We start from the raw sequence: 17,900 nt of genomic DNA, 5'->3' as shown, positions 1-17,900 counted from the left end.
AGCCTAGTAAGCCTCCTACAGCCAGACAGCATAGTCAGCCTCCTATAGCCAGTCTAGTCAGCCTCCTACAGCCAGACAGCATAGTCAGCCTCCTACAGTCAGCCAGCCTAGTCAGCCTCCTACAGCCAGACAGCATAGTCAGCCTCCTACAGCCAGACAGCCTAGTAAGCCTCCTACAGCCAGACAGCATAGTCAGCCTCCTACAGCCAGACAGCCTAGTAAGCCTCCTACAGCCAGTCTAGTCAGCCTCCTACAGCCAGACAGCCTAGTCAGCCTCCTACAGTCAGCCAGCCTTGTCAGCCTCCTAAAGCCAGACAGCCTAGTCAGCCTCCTACAGCCAGACAGCATAGTCAGCCTCCTACAGCCAGACAGCCTAGTCAGCCTCCTACAGCCAGTCTAGTCAGCCTCCTACAGTCAGCCAGCCTAGTCAGCCTCCTACAGCCAGACAGCCTAGTCAGCCTCCTACAGTCAGACAGCCTAGTCAGCCTCCTACAGCCAGACAGCCTAGTCAGCCTCCTACAGCCAGACAGCATAGTCAGCCTCCTACAGCCAGACAGCCTAGTAAGCCTCCTACAGCCAGACAGCCTAGTCAGCCTCCTACAGCCAGACAGCCTAGTCAGCCTCCTACAGTCAGACAGCCTAGTCAGCCTCCTACAGCCAGTCTAGTCAGCCTCCTACAGCCAGACAGCCTAGTCAGCCTCCTACAGTCAGCCAGCCTTGTCAGCCTCCTAAAGCCAGACAGCCTAGTCAGCCTCCTACAGCCAGACAGCATAGTCAGCCTCCTACAGCCAGACAGCCTAGTCAGCCTCCTACAGCCAGTCTAGTCAGCCTCCTACAGTCAGCCAGCCTAGTCAGCCTCCTACAGCCAGACAGCCTAGTCAGCCTCCTACAGCCAGACAGCATAGTCAGCCTCCTACAGCCAGACAGCCTAGTAAGCCTCCTACAGCCAGACAGCCTAGTCAGCATCCTACAGCCAGACAGCCTAGTCAGCCTCCTACAGTCAGACAGCCTAGTCAGCCTCCTACAGCCAGTCTAGTCAGCCTCCTACAGCCAGACAGCCTAGTCAGCCTCCTACAGTCAGCCAGCCTTGTCAGCCTCCTAAAGCCAGACAGCCTAGTCAGCCTCCTACAGCCAGACAGCCTAGTCAGCCTCCTACAGCCAGACAGCATAGTCAGCCTCCTACAGCCAGACAGCCTAGTAAGCCTCCTACAGCCAGACAGCCTAGTCAGCATCCTACAGCCAGACAGCCTAGTCAGCCTCCTACAGTCAGACAGCCTAGTCAGCCTCCTACAGCCAGTCTAGTCAGCCTCCTACAGTCAGCCAGCCTAGTCAGCCTCCTACAGCCAGACAGCCTAGTCAGCCTCTTACAGTCAGACAGCCTAGTCAGCCTCCTACAGCCAGTCTAGTCAGCCTCCTACAGCCAGACAGCCTAGTAAGCCTCCTACAGCCAGTCTAGTCAGCCTCCTACAGCCAGACAGCATAGTCAGCCTCCTACAGCCAGACAGCCTAGTCAGCCTCCTAAAGCCAGACAGCCTAGTCAGCCTCCTACAGCCAGACAGCATAGTCAGCCTCCTACAGCCAGACAGCATAGTCAGCCTCCTACAGCCAGTCTAGTCAGCCTCCTACAGTCAGCCAGCCTAGTCAGCCTCCTACAGCCAGACAGCCTAGTCAGCCTCCTACAGCCAGACAGCATAGTCAGCCTCCTACAGCCAGACAGTCTAGTCAGCCTCCTACAGTCAGCCAGCCTAGTCAGCCTCCTACAGTCAGCCAGCCTAGTCAGCCTCCTACAGTCAGCCAGCCTAGTCAGCCTCCTACAGTCAGCCAGCCTAGTCAGCCTCCTATAGCCAGTCTAGTCAGCCTCCTACAGCCAGACAGCCTAGTCAGCCTCCTACAGCCAGACAGCCTAGTCAGCCTCCTACAGCCAGACAGCCTAGTCAGCCTCCTACAGCCAGACAGCCTAGTCAGCCTCCTACAGCCAGACAGCCTAGTCAGCCTCCTACAGCCAGACAGCATAGTCAGCCTCCTACAGCCAGACAGCATAGTCAGCCTCCTACAGTCAGCCAGCCTAGTCAGCCTCCTACAGCCAGACAGCATAGTCAGCCTCCTACAGCCAGACAGCCTAGTAAGCCTCCTACAGCCAGACAGCATAGTCAGCCTCCTATAGCCAGTCTAGTCAGCCTCCTACAGCCAGACAGCATAGTCAGCCTCCTACAGTCAGCCAGCCTAGTCAGCCTCCTACAGCCAGACAGCATAGTCAGCCTCCTACAGCCAGACAGCCTAGTAAGCCTCCTACAGCCAGACAGCATAGTCAGCCTCCTACAGCCAGACAGCCTAGTAAGCCTCCTACAGCCAGTCTAGTCAGCCTCCTACAGCCAGACAGCCTAGTCAGCCTCCTACAGTCAGCCAGCCTTGTCAGCCTCCTAAAGCCAGACAGCCTAGTCAGCCTCCTACAGCCAGACAGCATAGTCAGCCTCCTACAGCCAGACAGCCTAGTCAGCCTCCTACAGCCAGTCTAGTCAGCCTCCTACAGTCAGCCAGCCTAGTCAGCCTCCTACAGCCAGACAGCCTAGTCAGCCTCCTACAGTCAGACAGCCTAGTCAGCCTCCTACAGCCAGACAGCCTAGTCAGCCTCCTACAGCCAGACAGCATAGTCAGCCTCCTACAGCCAGACAGCCTAGTAAGCCTCCTACAGCCAGACAGCCTAGTCAGCCTCCTACAGCCAGACAGCCTAGTCAGCCTCCTACAGTCAGACAGCCTAGTCAGCCTCCTACAGCCAGTCTAGTCAGCCTCCTACAGTCAGCCAGCCTAGTCAGCCTCCTACAGCCAGACAGCCTAGTCAGCCTCTTACAGTCAGACAGCCTAGTCAGCCTCCTACAGCCAGTCTAGTCAGCCTCCTACAGCCAGACAGCCTAGTAAGCCTCCTACAGCCAGTCTAGTCAGCCTCCTACAGCCAGACAGCATAGTCAGCCTCCTACAGCCAGACAGCCTAGTCAGCCTCCTAAAGCCAGACAGCCTAGTCAGCCTCCTACAGCCAGACAGCATAGTCAGCCTCCTACAGCCAGACAGCATAGTCAGCCTCCTACAGCCAGTCTAGTCAGCCTCCTACAGCCAGTCTAGTCAGCCTCCTACAGTCAGCCAGCCTAGTCAGCCTCCTACAGCCAGACAGCCTAGTCAGCCTCCTACAGCCAGACAGCCTAGTCAGCCTCCTACAGTCAGACAGCCTAGTCAGCCTCCTACAGCCAGACAGCCTAGTCAGCCTCCTACAGCCAGACAGCCTAGTCAGCCTCCTATAGCCAGACAGCCTAGTCAGCCTCCTACAGCCAGACAGCATAGTCAGCCTCCTACAGCCAGACAGCCTAGTCAGCCTCCTACAGCCAGTCTAGTCAGCCTCCTACAGTCAGCCAGCCTAGTCAGCCTCCTACAGCCAGACAGCCTAGTCAGCCTCCTACAGCCAGACAGCATAGTCAGCCTCCTACAGCCAGACAGCCTAGTAAGCCTCCTACAGCCAGACAGCCTAGTCAGCATCCTACAGCCAGACAGCCTAGTCAGCCTCCTACAGTCAGACAGCCTAGTCAGCCTCCTACAGCCAGTCTAGTCAGCCTCCTACAGCCAGACAGCCTAGTCAGCCTCCTACAGTCAGCCAGCCTTGTCAGCCTCCTAAAGCCAGACAGCCTAGTCAGCCTCCTACAGCCAGACAGCCTAGTCAGCCTCCTACAGCCAGACAGCATAGTCAGCCTCCTACAGCCAGACAGCCTAGTAAGCCTCCTACAGCCAGACAGCCTAGTCAGCATCCTACAGCCAGACAGCCTAGTCAGCCTCCTACAGTCAGACAGCCTAGTCAGCCTCCTACAGCCAGTCTAGTCAGCCTCCTACAGTCAGCCAGCCTAGTCAGCCTCCTACAGCCAGACAGCCTAGTCAGCCTCTTACAGTCAGACAGCCTAGTCAGCCTCCTACAGCCAGTCTAGTCAGCCTCCTACAGCCAGACAGCCTAGTAAAGCCTCCTACAGCCAGTCTAGTCAGCCTCCTACAGCCAGACAGCATAGTCAGCCTCCTACAGCCAGACAGCCTAGTCAGCCTCCTAAAGCCAGACAGCCTAGTCAGCCTCCTACAGCCAGACAGCATAGTCAGCCTCCTACAGCCAGACAGCATAGTCAGCCTCCTACAGCCAGTCTAGTCAGCCTCCTACAGTCAGCCAGCCTAGTCAGCCTCCTACAGCCAGACAGCCTAGTCAGCCTCCTACAGCCAGACAGCATAGTCAGCCTCCTACAGCCAGACAGTCTAGTCAGCCTCCTACAGTCAGCCAGCCTAGTCAGCCTCCTACAGTCAGCCAGCCTAGTCAGCCTCCTACAGTCAGCCAGCCTAGTCAGCCTCCTATAGCCAGTCTAGTCAGCCTCCTACAGCCAGACAGCCTAGTCAGCCTCCTACAGCCAGACAGCCTAGTCAGCCTCCTACAGCCAGACAGCCTAGTCAGCCTCCTACAGCCAGACAGCCTAGTCAGCCTCCTACAGCCAGACAGCCTAGTCAGCCTCCTACAGCCAGACAGCATAGTCAGCCTCCTACAGCCAGACAGCATAGTCAGCCTCCTACAGTCAGCCAGCCTAGTCAGCCTCCTACAGCCAGACAGCATAGTCAGCCTCCTACAGCCAGACAGCCTAGTAAGCCTCCTACAGCCAGACAGCATAGTCAGCCTCCTATAGCCAGTCTAGTCAGCCTCCTACAGCCAGACAGCATAGTCAGCCTCCTACAGTCAGCCAGCCTAGTCAGCCTCCTACAGCCAGACAGCATAGTCAGCCTCCTACAGCCAGACAGCCTAGTAAGCCTCCTACAGCCAGACAGCATAGTCAGCCTCCTACAGCCAGACAGCCTAGTAAGCCTCCTACAGCCAGTCTAGTCAGCCTCCTACAGCCAGACAGCCTAGTCAGCCTCCTACAGTCAGCCAGCCTTGTCAGCCTCCTAAAGCCAGACAGCCTAGTCAGCCTCCTACAGCCAGACAGCATAGTCAGCCTCCTACAGCCAGACAGCCTAGTCAGCCTCCTACAGCCAGTCTAGTCAGCCTCCTACAGTCAGCCAGCCTAGTCAGCCTCCTACAGCCAGACAGCCTAGTCAGCCTCCTACAGTCAGACAGCCTAGTCAGCCTCCTACAGCCAGACAGCCTAGTCAGCCTCCTACAGCCAGACAGCATAGTCAGCCTCCTACAGCCAGACAGCCTAGTAAGCCTCCTACAGCCAGACAGCCTAGTCAGCCTCCTACAGCCAGACAGCCTAGTCAGCCTCCTACAGTCAGACAGCCTAGTCAGCCTCCTACAGCCAGTCTAGTCAGCCTCCTACAGTCAGCCAGCCTAGTCAGCCTCCTACAGCCAGACAGCCTAGTCAGCCTCTTACAGTCAGACAGCCTAGTCAGCCTCCTACAGCCAGTCTAGTCAGCCTCCTACAGCCAGACAGCCTAGTAAGCCTCCTACAGCCAGTCTAGTCAGCCTCCTACAGCCAGACAGCATAGTCAGCCTCCTACAGCCAGACAGCCTAGTCAGCCTCCTAAAGCCAGACAGCCTAGTCAGCCTCCTACAGCCAGACAGCATAGTCAGCCTCCTACAGCCAGACAGCATAGTCAGCCTCCTACAGCCAGTCTAGTCAGCCTCCTACAGCCAGTCTAGTCAGCCTCCTACAGTCAGCCAGCCTAGTCAGCCTCCTACAGCCAGACAGCCTAGTCAGCCTCCTACAGCCAGACAGCCTAGTCAGCCTCCTACAGTCAGACAGCCTAGTCAGCCTCCTACAGCCAGACAGCCTAGTCAGCCTCCTACAGCCAGACAGCCTAGTCAGCCTCCTATAGCCAGACAGCCTAGTCAGCCTCCTACAGCCAGACAGCCTAGTCAGCCTCCTATAGCCAGACAGCATAGTCAGCCTCCTACAGCCAGCCTAGTCAGCCTCCTACAGCCAGACAGCCTAGTCAGCCTCCTACAGCCAGCCTAGTCAGCCTCCTACTCCGTGCTGCTGCTCCAGTTTCAACTGCTCTGCCTGCGGCTATGGAATCCTGACCTGTTCACCGGACGTGCTACCTGTCCCAGACCGGCTGTTTTCAACTCCCTAGAGACTGCAGGAGCGGTAGAGATACTCTTAATGATCGGCTATGAAAAGCCAACTGACATTTACTCCTGAGGTGCTGACCTGTTGCACCCTCGACAACTACTGTGATTATTATTATTTGACCATGCTGGTCATTTATGAACATTTGAACATCTTGGCCATGTTCTGTTATAATCTCCACCCAGCACAGCCAGAAGAGGACTGGCCACCCCTCATAGCCTGGTTCCCTCTCTAGGTTTCTTCCTAGGTTCTTGCCTTTCTAGGGAGTTTTTCCTAGCCACCGTGCTTCTACACCTGCATTGCTTGCTGTTTGGGGTTTTAGGCTGGGTTTCTGTACAGCACTTTGAGATATCAGCTGATGTACGAAGGGCTATATAAATATGATTTGATTTGATCCTACAGTCAGCCAGCCTAGTCAGCCTCCTACAGCCAGCCTAGTCAGCCTCCTACAGCCAGCCTAGTCAGCCTCCTACAGCCAGCCTAGTCAGCCTCCTACAGCCAGCCTAGTCAGCCTCCTACAGCCAGCCTAGTCAGCCTCCTACTGCCAGCCTAGTCAGCCTCCTACTGCCAGCCAACCAGCCTCCTACAGCCAGACAGCCTCCTACAGCCAGCCAGCCAGCCTCCTACAGCCAGCCTCCTACAGCCAGCCAGCCAGCCTCCTACAGCCAGCCTCCTACAGCCAGCCAAGTCGGACTAAAACAGCCAGCCAGCCTAGTCAGACTCCAACAGCCAGGGACACTTCTTGAAAGTCCAATATCTTGAAAACTTGACTGCTGACATACAAAACAGTTTGGGACTGTATCAAGTGGACTAATGAAAAAAATTCCGAAATAGTTTGAGTGGATTTTCCCTTTAAAGAAAACAAAGGGCTAACATTAAAAAACAAAAACCTTTCCCCTGGGGCATTTGTGGAACAGGTTGTGTGCCTTGGCAGGAAAACAGTAGAAATATTAACTACAGGAATGAAGGATATGTCTCGGATACATTGCTGGGAATTTCATAATTGACCCTTTGCCCCAAGCTACTATTATACAAAGTATTGAAATGAATGCAGCACTATCATCATCTAACTGCCAAAGACAGTTAATGCATTATGATTTTCCTCAACTGAACTCACTATCGCCCTGTAGCACTCACTTCTGTCATCATGAAGTGCAATGAGAGGCTAGTTAAGGATCATATCACCCCTACCTTACATGACACTCTAGACCCACTTCAATTTACTTACCGCCCCAATAGAACCACAGACGATGCAATCGCCATTGGACTGCACACTGCCCTATCCCATCTGGACAAGGGGAATATCTACGTAAGAATGCTGTTCATTGACTATAGCTCAGCCTTCAACACCATAGTGGCCTCCAAGCTCATCATCAAACTCAGGGCTCTGGGTCTGAACCCCGCCCTATGCAACTTCCTGACAGGCTGCCCCCAGGTGGTGAAGGTAGGAAACAACACCTCCACTTCACTGATCCTCAACACAGGGGCCCCACAAGGGTGTGTGCTCAGCCCCCTATTGTACTCCCTGTTCACCCATGACTGCGTGGACATGCATGTCTCCAACTCAATCATCAAGTTTGCAGACGACACAACAGCAGTAGGCCTGATTACCAACAATGATAAGACAGCCTACAGGGAGGAGGTGAGGGCCCTGGCGGACTGGTGCTAGGAAAATAACCTCTCCATCAACGTCAACAAAACGGAGCTGATCATGGACTTCAGGAAACAGCAGAGGGAGCATGCCCCTATCCACATTGACGGGACCGCAGTGGAGAAGGTGAAAAGCTTGAAGGTCCTCTGCGTACACATCACTGACGATCTGAAATGGTCCCCCCACACAGACAGTGTGGTGAAGAAGTGGTGTGGTGAAGAAGACCTCAGGAGGCTGAAGAAATTTGGCTTGGCCCCTAAAACCCTCACAAACCTTTATAGATGCACAATTGAGAGCATCCTGTCGGGCTGTATCACCGCCTGGTACGGCAACTGCACTGCCGCAACCGCAGGGCTCTCCAGTGGGTGGTGTCGTCTGCCCAACACAGGGCTCTCCGGTGGGTGGTGTCGTCTGCCCAACACAGGGCTCTCCAGTGGGTGGTGTCGTCTGCCCAACACAGGGCTCTCCAGTGGGTGGTGTCGTCTGCCCAACACAGGGCTCTCCAGTGGGTGGTGTCATCTGCCCAACCGCAGGGCTCTCCAGTAGGTGGTGTCGTCTGCCCAACGCAGGGCTCTCCAGTGGGTGGTGTCGTCTGCCCAACACAGGGCTCTCCAGTGGGTGGTGTCATCTGCCCAACACATCACCGGAGGCACACTGCCTGCCCTCCAGGACACCTACATCACCTGATGTCACAGGACATCAACCACCCGAGCCATTGCCTGTTCACCCTGCTATCATCCAGAAGGCAAGGTCAGTACAGGTGCATCAAAGCTGGGACCGAGGTCTTTGTTTAAGTTTGGTCAGGGCGTGAGTTGGGGTGGGCATTCTATGTTTTTGTTCTATGTTTTGTATTTCTGCTTTTGGCCTGGTATGGTTCCCAATCAGAGGCACCTGTCAATCGTTGTCGCTGATTGAGAACCATACTTAGGCAGCCTGTTTTCCCACTATGATTGGTGGGTAGTTGTTTTGTGTCTTTGTATGTAGTTTACCAGATGGAACTGTTTCGGTTGTTCTTTTGATTCTTTGTATTTTTAGTGTTCAGTGCTATTGATTAAAATGACGAACACTTACCACGCTGCATATTGGTCCGATCCTTCCTATTCCTCATCAGAAGAGGAAGACAACCGTTACAAAAATGATAGGTCAGAAAGAGAGCAAGAGAGAGAGGGGGGCAAAATGCCCACAGATCAAAGTGTGTTGATGCTCTGAATACTACTTCAAACGATTCGAGAGGGAGGCTGGTACTGGTTGGCACACCTACAACTCCCTCCCCAGTCCCCATACGTTCCAACAAATCTGTTCCATCCCACCTGTCTTTTTCCCCCCACCAGCTTGACAGCCAATCCCTGTCCCTGTAGACCAGCACTCCTTCCTGTTTTCAAAGCAAAGTAGTATCCTCTGCTAGTGGAGCATTGCAGGGCTATTAACAGGCTGGCTAAACTAAAGAAACGGGTGGAGCACGACACAGCTTTACTTACCCATCAGATCAAAACAACAACAAGGCCGACTCATCTGCATAGTGGGGTGAAGAGTTCACTTACTACAACCTGGCTCACAGTTGACCATACATAGCTATATTCTCCTGATCCAGTGGATGTCCTGGGCCGTGTATGGTCTAGGACTTATAGAGAAGGAAATGAAGGGACTAACTCACCCCTGCACCGCGAGCTTTAAGTCGGGAACACAGATGTTGTCTTCTCCACAGTCCAGCAGAATCTGGGCCTAGAGGAGGGAAGAAGATGAGACGAACACATTAAACAGTGACAGAGCTGATACATGATCACACAGGCCCCTTTAAAATTAAACCTACACTTATTTCAATTAGAATTCACACAGAGAATTAGACACACTTTGCTTTGATGGTAAACATACAATAGAGTGACTGTAGCGGGAAGGGACATGGAGGAATATATTCAAAAATGGAGGAATATATTCCAGTCCAACCCTCAACCGCCCACGAGTAGAGAGTCATCACTAAAGACCAGACACCTGTTATAATCCTGTTAACAGTCCTCTCTCCCAGGGAAGGTTATGTGTGATGACACAAATAACACTAATTCAGCCCCATGTCTGACTTCACTTCCCTTTTGAGGGAAATGGCTCAATAAGAAGGCAGGAGAAGCTTAAGATCACGTCTGACTGTGTGATCAAAACCCCTCTTTTAAACCCTCTCTCTGGCCTGGGACACAGAGGCACAATATTTGGAGGGAAACCCTCCAGCTCAGCAGTGACTACCATCCCCCAGTTTCACACCTCTGGTCCTGGCTACTACGTTGGGCCCTTCCAGAACACTCTCCCCTGGCTAGAGTCATATGACCTGGACAGCCAGTCACAGGCTGTACCTGGTGGGGATCTCAAACCACCAACACAGTCTGTGACACAGTGGTGCAGAGACAGGTCAGAAGAACTCTGCACCGCCTCAAATCATTTCTGTACCTTCTACATGGACAATCCTGCCTCTAGACATTCCCAAGCAGTATTAGTGCATCTTTGACAATAAAACCACTGTACACTATTCACCACAACACGTCCAGTAGTCTATCCTCCTCCTTGTTTGCAGTGCGTGTCTGATTCGGCTCCAAACTTCGGCTTGCCTCTAGAAAAATGTTTGTGTTCTCGACAGCCGAAAAAACACTCACTGAGGTCCAAAACGTCACAAAACGTTGATATAATATGTGCACAAACTTCCGAACTGTTTCAGCTGGGAATCATGCCGACGCCTTTAGGCCAGGGTGATCTTGAGGCCTAGACGCTACGGTAGAATGACCAGAAAGACATGAACTAAGCAGGAAAGGGTGCAATAACCACTGAACGTGTGTGTGTGTGTGTGTGTGTGTGTGTGTGTGTGTATGGCAGGCTTAGCGTAGGTAGTGGTCTCCCTGTGTGATGATCATAATGCTTTAGTTGACAATGAGGATAATAAATATAAGTTGAGGGAGATTAGAAAGAGTTCAGCGCCTCCCCTGTCATTACACAGCCAGGGGTTCGAATTAAGGGAAAGCAGGGTAACCATAGTAACCTCCAGCTCACTCTGCCCCCTCCCTCAGTGAGTTCTGCATGGCCCACAGTCGGAGAAAAAGTTACAGGTTCCTATCCTCGCTGAAGCTAAGAAATATCAACCGACAGTGCCCCGGCTTCACGGCAACATGTGGAGCACATTACAGAGAAACTCTGAAACTACACAGAGGCATCAGTGAGCCCTCACTCGGCAACCAGAGGGTGTGAGAACCGGGGTAAACCACAACTGCCAGCCCAGTACATACGATGCCATATAGTGAAATCCATAATAAAGTATGGTGCATGTGATTAAATCCAGACGGTAGTCAGTAATCACCCCCTACATGGTGTTACATTCACAATGGGTATCCATGATTAATGAAATATGTCAGGAGCTTTACACTACTAACCCCCCCTCATGGGTTATTTGAGCCCCACTCTGAAGTTCAGTTTCAGTACTACAACAGAATTGTTAGAGTTGAGTATTTAGATGTAGTGTAAGTACAACACAGCAGATCTGATGAGGCCCGGGCAGCTTTGATACAACAAGGAGACACCAATGACAGGGCTCAGTCCTGCCCTGCTCAGAGGGAGAGAGAGAGGCTGCGGTTACTGTGTCTGGCTGCGTGGAAAGTAATCTCCACGGAGACTCTGTGCCACAAAACGTTCAAAACCCGGACAGATCATTTCAAGTCATCAGTCTTAAGTCTCAAGTTATTTTATTTTATATTAAGCTGAGACTCAAGTCATCAAATTTGTTACTTGAGTCAGTGTCCACATTTGTGCCATATGGTCCAGTATGCCACAGCTGAAGGCAGGCAGCCCACACGTTGAGCCCTGCTCATGTCTTTCTCCCTCTTTCTGCCTGCCAGGAGAAGACTGGAAAAATTCAGACAAATCTACACCAGATGGCACATGGCCTGTGTGCTGCGATTGAAGCACCGCATTGGCCCTACCCAGAATCTATTATCTATTATCTATATCTATTAACCCTGTGTGTCTGACTGTGCACCCCTCAGTCGGAACATGACTTACTGTATCAACCGTTACACCGCCTAGCTGGGCTGAAAGCTGCTATTCCTGGAGGGGCAGTCAAACTCTAACTCACTCTCCACCATAGTGTGCACATGCCTCAAATTTCTTCTGTTGAAAACTGCTTTCCAGACCCTCTGGAGCCCTTCCCAGCAGAGCGGTTTGGAAATCAACAAGAAGAGCAGCCTGAGTCGTTCTGAGGGTGTGTGTGGGGGAGAGGGAAGGAAGGGGGAGGTCTGGTCAAGGTGAAAACATTACCATCACCTCTGAGTGAGTGAATGGATTTCCAGCCACTTCTTCACCAAGTCTTGTTCATTAAAACATGTGCAGTGCTCCACCACCAGAGATACAGGGGCTTTTGACTCAGAAGAGTCCTCCAGGGTTGGAGTGCTGCGCTGGGGGTCGGACAGAAGGGCGGGAGGGTGTGCTGGAGGTCAGGTGTGCTGCGGGGGTGATGGCTGGGGGGTCAGTGGTGCTGTGGGGTTGTTGTGCTGGGGGGTCAGTGGTGCTGTGGGGTTGTTGTGCTGGGGGGTCAGTGGTGCTGTGGGGTTGTTGTGCTGGGGGTCAGTGGTGCTGTGGGTTGTTGTGCTGGGGGGTCAGTGGTGCTGTGGGGTTGTTGTGCTGGGGGGTCAGTGGTGCTGTGGGGTTGTTGTGCTGGGGGGTCAGTAGTGCTGTGGGGTTAGTAGTGCTGTGGGGTTGTTGTGCTGGGGGGTCAGTGTTGCTGTGGGGTTGTTGTGCTGGGGGGTCAGTGGTGCTGTGGGGTTGTTGTGCTGGGGGGTCAGTGGTGCTGTGGGGTTGTTGTGCTGGGGGGTCAGTGGTGCTGTGGGGTTGTTGTGCTGGGGGGTCAGTGGTGCTGTGGGGTTGTTGTGCTGGGGGGTCAGTGGTGCTGTGGGTTGTTGTGCTGGGGGGTCAGTGGTGCTGTGGGTTGCTGTGCTGGGTGGTCAGTGGTGCTGGGGAGTCAGCAGTGCTGTGGGGGTGCTAACGGCTGGGGCGGTCATAGTTAGACAGAGGGGGGGGGGGTGTATTGAAGTACCTTCTGCTCGATGAGCTCGGTGGTCTTGTAGTTAAGGATGGGTCTGAGGCCGTGGGAGTCAAACGCTGCCTGAGGATCCAGACTGAAGTTGAGGGAGATGTAGATGGAGGAGAGCTTATCTCTGAACTCCTTGTCATCCTGCAGTCAGATAGAGAGACAGAGGCAGATAGATAGAGAGAGAGCGATAGATAGATAGACAGAGAGAGACAGAGAGAGACAGAGAGAGACAGAGACAGATAGAGACAGAGACAGAGAGACAGATAGAGAAAGAGACAGAGAGAGAAAGAGACAGATGGAGAGAGAGACAGAGAGGGTTTATCTGAGTGAGTGAGTGAGTGAGTGAGTGAGTGAGTGAGTGAGTGAGTGAGTGAGTGAGTGAGTGAGTGAGTGAGTGAGTGAGTGAGCGAGTGAGCGTGTGTGTGTGTGTGTGTGTGTGTGTGTGTGTGTGTGTGTGTGTGTGTGTGTGTGTGTGTGTGTGTGTGTGTGTGTGTGTGTGTGTGTGTGTGTGTGTGTGTGTGTGTGTGTGTGTGTGTGTGTGTGTGTGTGTGTGTGTGTGTCCGTGGGGCTGAGACTTTATTTAAAACATTTTTTAAATCATTGTTATTATTATTTTGTATTTTCTGTGTGTTTTTTAGGGGTTAGATCAGCTTTAATATTGCAGATAGATTGTAGCTTCCATCAATGTAATTGTCTGCATCACTTCCAATCCCACATATATATTTTTGCAAATATATAACCAGTTTGATTTCTATTTGCCATATATTTCAAACTGTGCTCTTTCCAAAATGTTCTTAACCTACATATATAGGTTTTGCGGACACAGTATATTTTACATGAGTTATCTTGTTGTTATTAGTCCCAACCGTCACCTCCATTCAACCCCTCCCATCTATCTCTTAACACCATCCATATTGGATTTCTATTTGCCATGTATTTTTCAATGGTGCATTCAAATCTTTTTAATGAATTTATCTTATTAACACCTTGTTCCAGCTAGCTATTTGTGTAGGTAGCTATCAAGTAAACACAACTTTTGCTTCACAAAAGTTCTGAACCTTCCTATTCTCATTGTTTCTACAGATTGTATATTGAAAATAAACATTTTTGCTAAAAGTATTATTATATTATTGATCGATTGACTATGACTTTTCAGTTCGCCCAGTAGTGTTATCTGTGACCAAAAACAAGCTACATATGGACAGTACCAAAACAAGTGATCTAATGATTCTGCCTCTTCGCAGCAAATCTACAGAGCTGGGAAGGTCTGGGAACCATCTCTCCATGGTTGCAAGAATTCTGTATAATAATTTACATTGAAAAATTCTAAGTTTTGAATCTAGCATCGTTTTGCATATCAGTTCAAAAACCATGTTTATTTGTATTTTTTATTTAACCTTTATTTAACCAGGCAAGTCCGGTAAAAACACATTCTTATTTACAATGACGGCCTACACCGGCCAAACCCGGACGACGCTGGGCCAATGACGGCCTACACCGGCCAAACCCGGACGACGCTGGGCCAATGACGGCCTACACCGGCCAAACCCGGACGACGCTGGGCAATGGCGGCCTACACCGGCCAAACCCGGACGACGCTGGGCCAATGACGGCCTACACCGGCCAAACCCGGACGACGCTGGGCCAATGACGGCCTACACCGGCCAAACCCGGACGACGCTGGGCCAATGACGGCCTACACCGGCCAAACCCGGACGACGCTGGGCCAATTGTGCGCGGCCCTACGGGACTCCCAATCACAGCCGATTGTGATACAGCCTTGATTCGAACCAGGGGGTCTGTAGTGACACCTCAAGCACTGAGATGCAGTGTCTTAGACCGCTGCACCACACGGGAGCACAAGTGCCATGGAATCAGTACGTCAAAATCTCTTCCCAACTATTTTGCAATCTATATGGCACGGCTGTCAATTATTTGGTCCTTAAATGAAACTGGTATACTTTTTTATTGATCACAATTTTCTTTAACCAATGATGGTCTTTAATGCCGGGCCGACAGACCAGTTCTTACCTTTTCCCCTTCCACTTTCCTTTTCCATTTTTGTGGTAATGGTGCAATTACTTGGTTGTAATTTTGGGTAGAGCACTTACCCTCAGGTAGATCTTGGTCTCGTGACACACACGCTCTCCGCTCCGCACTCTCACACTCCTCTGAAGCATTGCCTGCTGGGAGTCTACAAACAGAGCCCTCTTCACCCCTCCCTTCTGCATGTGTTTCAGATGGTCCAACTGCACCTCTACCAGGAAGCCTGGAACACACACACATACACACAACCATGAATGTGCTATTGTTTTACACACCATCACATTAAAACTAACTTGCATAATCTCAAGCGAATAGAGAATCCAGACTATGTAGTTTGTTTACCATATGGCACCTAGCACAGTAACTATATGCATAGTGGTCTGATTAGTGGAATAATAGCTGGGGTTGTGTGTGAACAAAGAGGAGCTTAGTGCTTTGATTTGAAATCATTAAAAGGATCAGAGCAGATATGGGGATTCTGGAAGCCTGACACTGCTCCTCACATCTTTGTCACAATACAATACAAAGCATCAGCAAAGTCATTCAACATACACAACGTTGTGTGCACATCTGATATTCGTGTGTGCAATTGAGAGTTTGTAATATGGTATTGCATGTCATCTGGACCAGATGTGGACAGTCGGCTCACCTAGGTTGTCTGGTAGGTACTTCCCATTGGCAGAGAGGCAGAAACTCAGGTTGACACTGTTTAGAACAGAGGAGAGACATAACAGAGACACGATAAGGGAAGCATTCATGGCACAAACATGCAAACAGCATACATGGAAACGCACAGACATCTCACTCATTCATTCTCTTCCTCCCATACTTTCTCTTCCTCTCAAATCCGTCTTCAGATATCAAACAAGACAAGCCAAGTGGTATAATGGGTAACACTGTATGATATGAAGGAATGGCTAGTCATATGGGTAATGTTAGGAAAGGCATCTCTATGGTGTAGCCAGCCAAGTTAATAACGTGGCGTGTCCCCCCATCCTCAGCTCTCCAGCCTGGAATGGCTGAGTTAAAGAGGGTGAAATTGAACATCATCTCATGTATCCCCACAGACAGGACAGTCAGTCAGTGTCTGTATGTGTATGGGCTCAGATCTCTCTCTCTCTCCCATGACATCAGTCACAGATTCCAACAGTCCTCAACGCAAACCCAAGCCCTTTACAACCAAACCCTCACTGACTGGAAAGAAAGAGCGAGGCGGCGATGGGGGAAAAAAGGGAGCGAAACAGAGTCAGTGTTGATAGAATACAAGGGAAGGAAGAAATAAAGGAGAATGAAATAGACACCCTCTTTCTGTATCTATCTAGGAGAAACCCCTCTGTTGTGCTCCTGTGTCTGTGTTTGTGTAGGAGTGTGTGTCTGTGTTTGTGTAGGAGTGTGTGCCTGTGCCTGTGTCTGTGTTTGTGTAGGAGTGTGTGCCTGTGCCTGTGTCTGTGTTTGTGTAGGAGTGTGTGTCTGTGTTTGTGTCTGTGTTTGTGTAAGAGTGTGTGCCTGTGCCTGTGTCTGTGTTTGTGTAGGAGTGTGTGCCTGTGCCTGTGTCTGTGTCTGTGTTTGTGTAGGAGTGTGTGCCTGTGTCTGTGCCTGTCTCTGTGTTTGTGTAGGAGTGTGTGCCTGCGCCTGTGCCTGTGTCTGTGTCTGTGTAGGAGTGTGTGCCTGTGCCTGTGCCTGTGCCTGTGTCTGTGTCTGTGTAGGAGTGTGTGCCTGTGCCTGTGCCTGTGCCTGTGTCTGTGTCTGTGTAGGAGTGTGTGCCTGTGCCTGTGCCTGTCTCTGTGTTTGTGTAGGAGTGTGTGCCTGTGCCTGTGCCTGTGCCTGTGTCTGTGTCTGTGTAGGAGTGTGTGCCTGTGCCTGTGCCTGTGTCTGTGTCTGTGTAGGAGTGTGTGCCTGTGCCTGTGCCTGTGCCTGTCTCTGTGTTTGTGTAGGAGTGTGTGCCTGTGCCTGTGCCTGTGCCTGTGTCTGTGTCTGTGTAGGAGTGTGTGCCTGTGCCTGTGCCTGTCTCTGTGTTTGTGTAGGAGTGTGTGCCTGTGCCTGTGCCTGTCCCTGTGTCTGTGTCTGTGTCTGTGTAGGAGTGTGTGCCTGTGCCTGTGCCTGTGTCTGTGTCTGTGTAGGAGTGTGTGCCTGTGCCTGTGCCTGTGCCTGTCTCTGTGTTTGTGTAGGAGTGTGTGCCTGTGCCTGTGCCTGTGCCTGTGTCTGTGTCTGTGTAGGAGTGTGTGCCTGCACAGGAGCATCTCCACATCCTGATGCTTCCCAGCTGTGTTCCAACACCAAACAATAACTCATTCAAAAGCAGCTGGCAAACTTCCCGACCCCTCCCTCCCTCCATCTCCCCCTCTATCCCTTCTTCCCTCCACCCCCACCTGCATCCCACCATCACCTGGCAATGCAGGGGGGGAAGCAGCAGACACACCAACACAGTGTCAAGCATGTTGGACAGCACAGCCAGAGATCAGAGAAACGCTGTTCTGTTCTGTTTCGGCTCCCATTGGATGGTAATGAGTACCATGCTGCACATTCACTGCTCCTCTCGAAGAAACATAATCTGTTATGAAGTTGCTATAACAACAGGTCACCACCACCACCAGATAAGCCTGACTGTCTCCCAAATAAATAACATGATTAGTCTTGTGGAGTGATACAGTATGTCCTCAAAGGGACTTCCTGTCTAATTACAAATGAGAGCTAGTTTTGAGGAACTCCTTCCTGTTGTGCCAAATGTCAACCAAGCAGCAGTTAGACAACAACACCCTTAGATAATGGAGTCTGCACCTGTATTCAAAAACTGTCTTAGAGTAGGGGTTGCTGATCTAGGATCAATTCACACTTTTAAGACATACTGAAAAAGATAACATGGTCAGGGAGACCTGATCCTTGATCAGCACTCAGGACCTGGAGACGAGACAAGTACTCAACATGACACAGGTATGATGCAGTTCTTACCAGGAGACAGGTACGATGAAGTTCTTACCAGGAGACAGGTATGATGCAGTACTTACAAGGAGACAGGTATGATGCAGTGCTTACCAGGAGACAGGTATGATGCAGAACTTACCAG

At 51.5% G+C, this 17,900-nt stretch overlaps 1 protein-coding gene across 1 annotated transcript in view; it reads right to left on the bottom strand.

Annotated features, from left to right (window-relative positions):
* Positions 1 to 17,900, bottom strand: part of LOC139416712 (integrin alpha-5-like) — a 100,490-nt gene that overhangs the window by 40,150 nt on the left and 42,440 nt on the right. Inside the window, exons 16-19 of the mRNA XM_071165704.1 lie at positions 15,486 to 15,541; positions 14,902 to 15,059; positions 12,794 to 12,931; positions 9,386 to 9,453 (exon numbers count right to left, since the gene is read on the bottom strand). Coding sequence (XP_071021805.1) covers positions 9,386 to 9,453; positions 12,794 to 12,931; positions 14,902 to 15,059; positions 15,486 to 15,541 — 420 coding nt within the window. The remainder of the gene's footprint in view (positions 1 to 9,385; positions 9,454 to 12,793; positions 12,932 to 14,901; positions 15,060 to 15,485; positions 15,542 to 17,900) is intronic.

This window comes from Oncorhynchus clarkii, chromosome 9 (assembly GCF_045791955.1).
Source record: "Oncorhynchus clarkii lewisi isolate Uvic-CL-2024 chromosome 9, UVic_Ocla_1.0, whole genome shotgun sequence".
In the NCBI taxonomy this organism is placed as follows: Eukaryota; Metazoa; Chordata; class Actinopteri; order Salmoniformes; family Salmonidae; genus Oncorhynchus; species Oncorhynchus clarkii.
The sequence above is the reverse complement of the archived record's forward strand: the minus strand, read 5'-3'. Positions and strand labels throughout refer to the sequence as shown.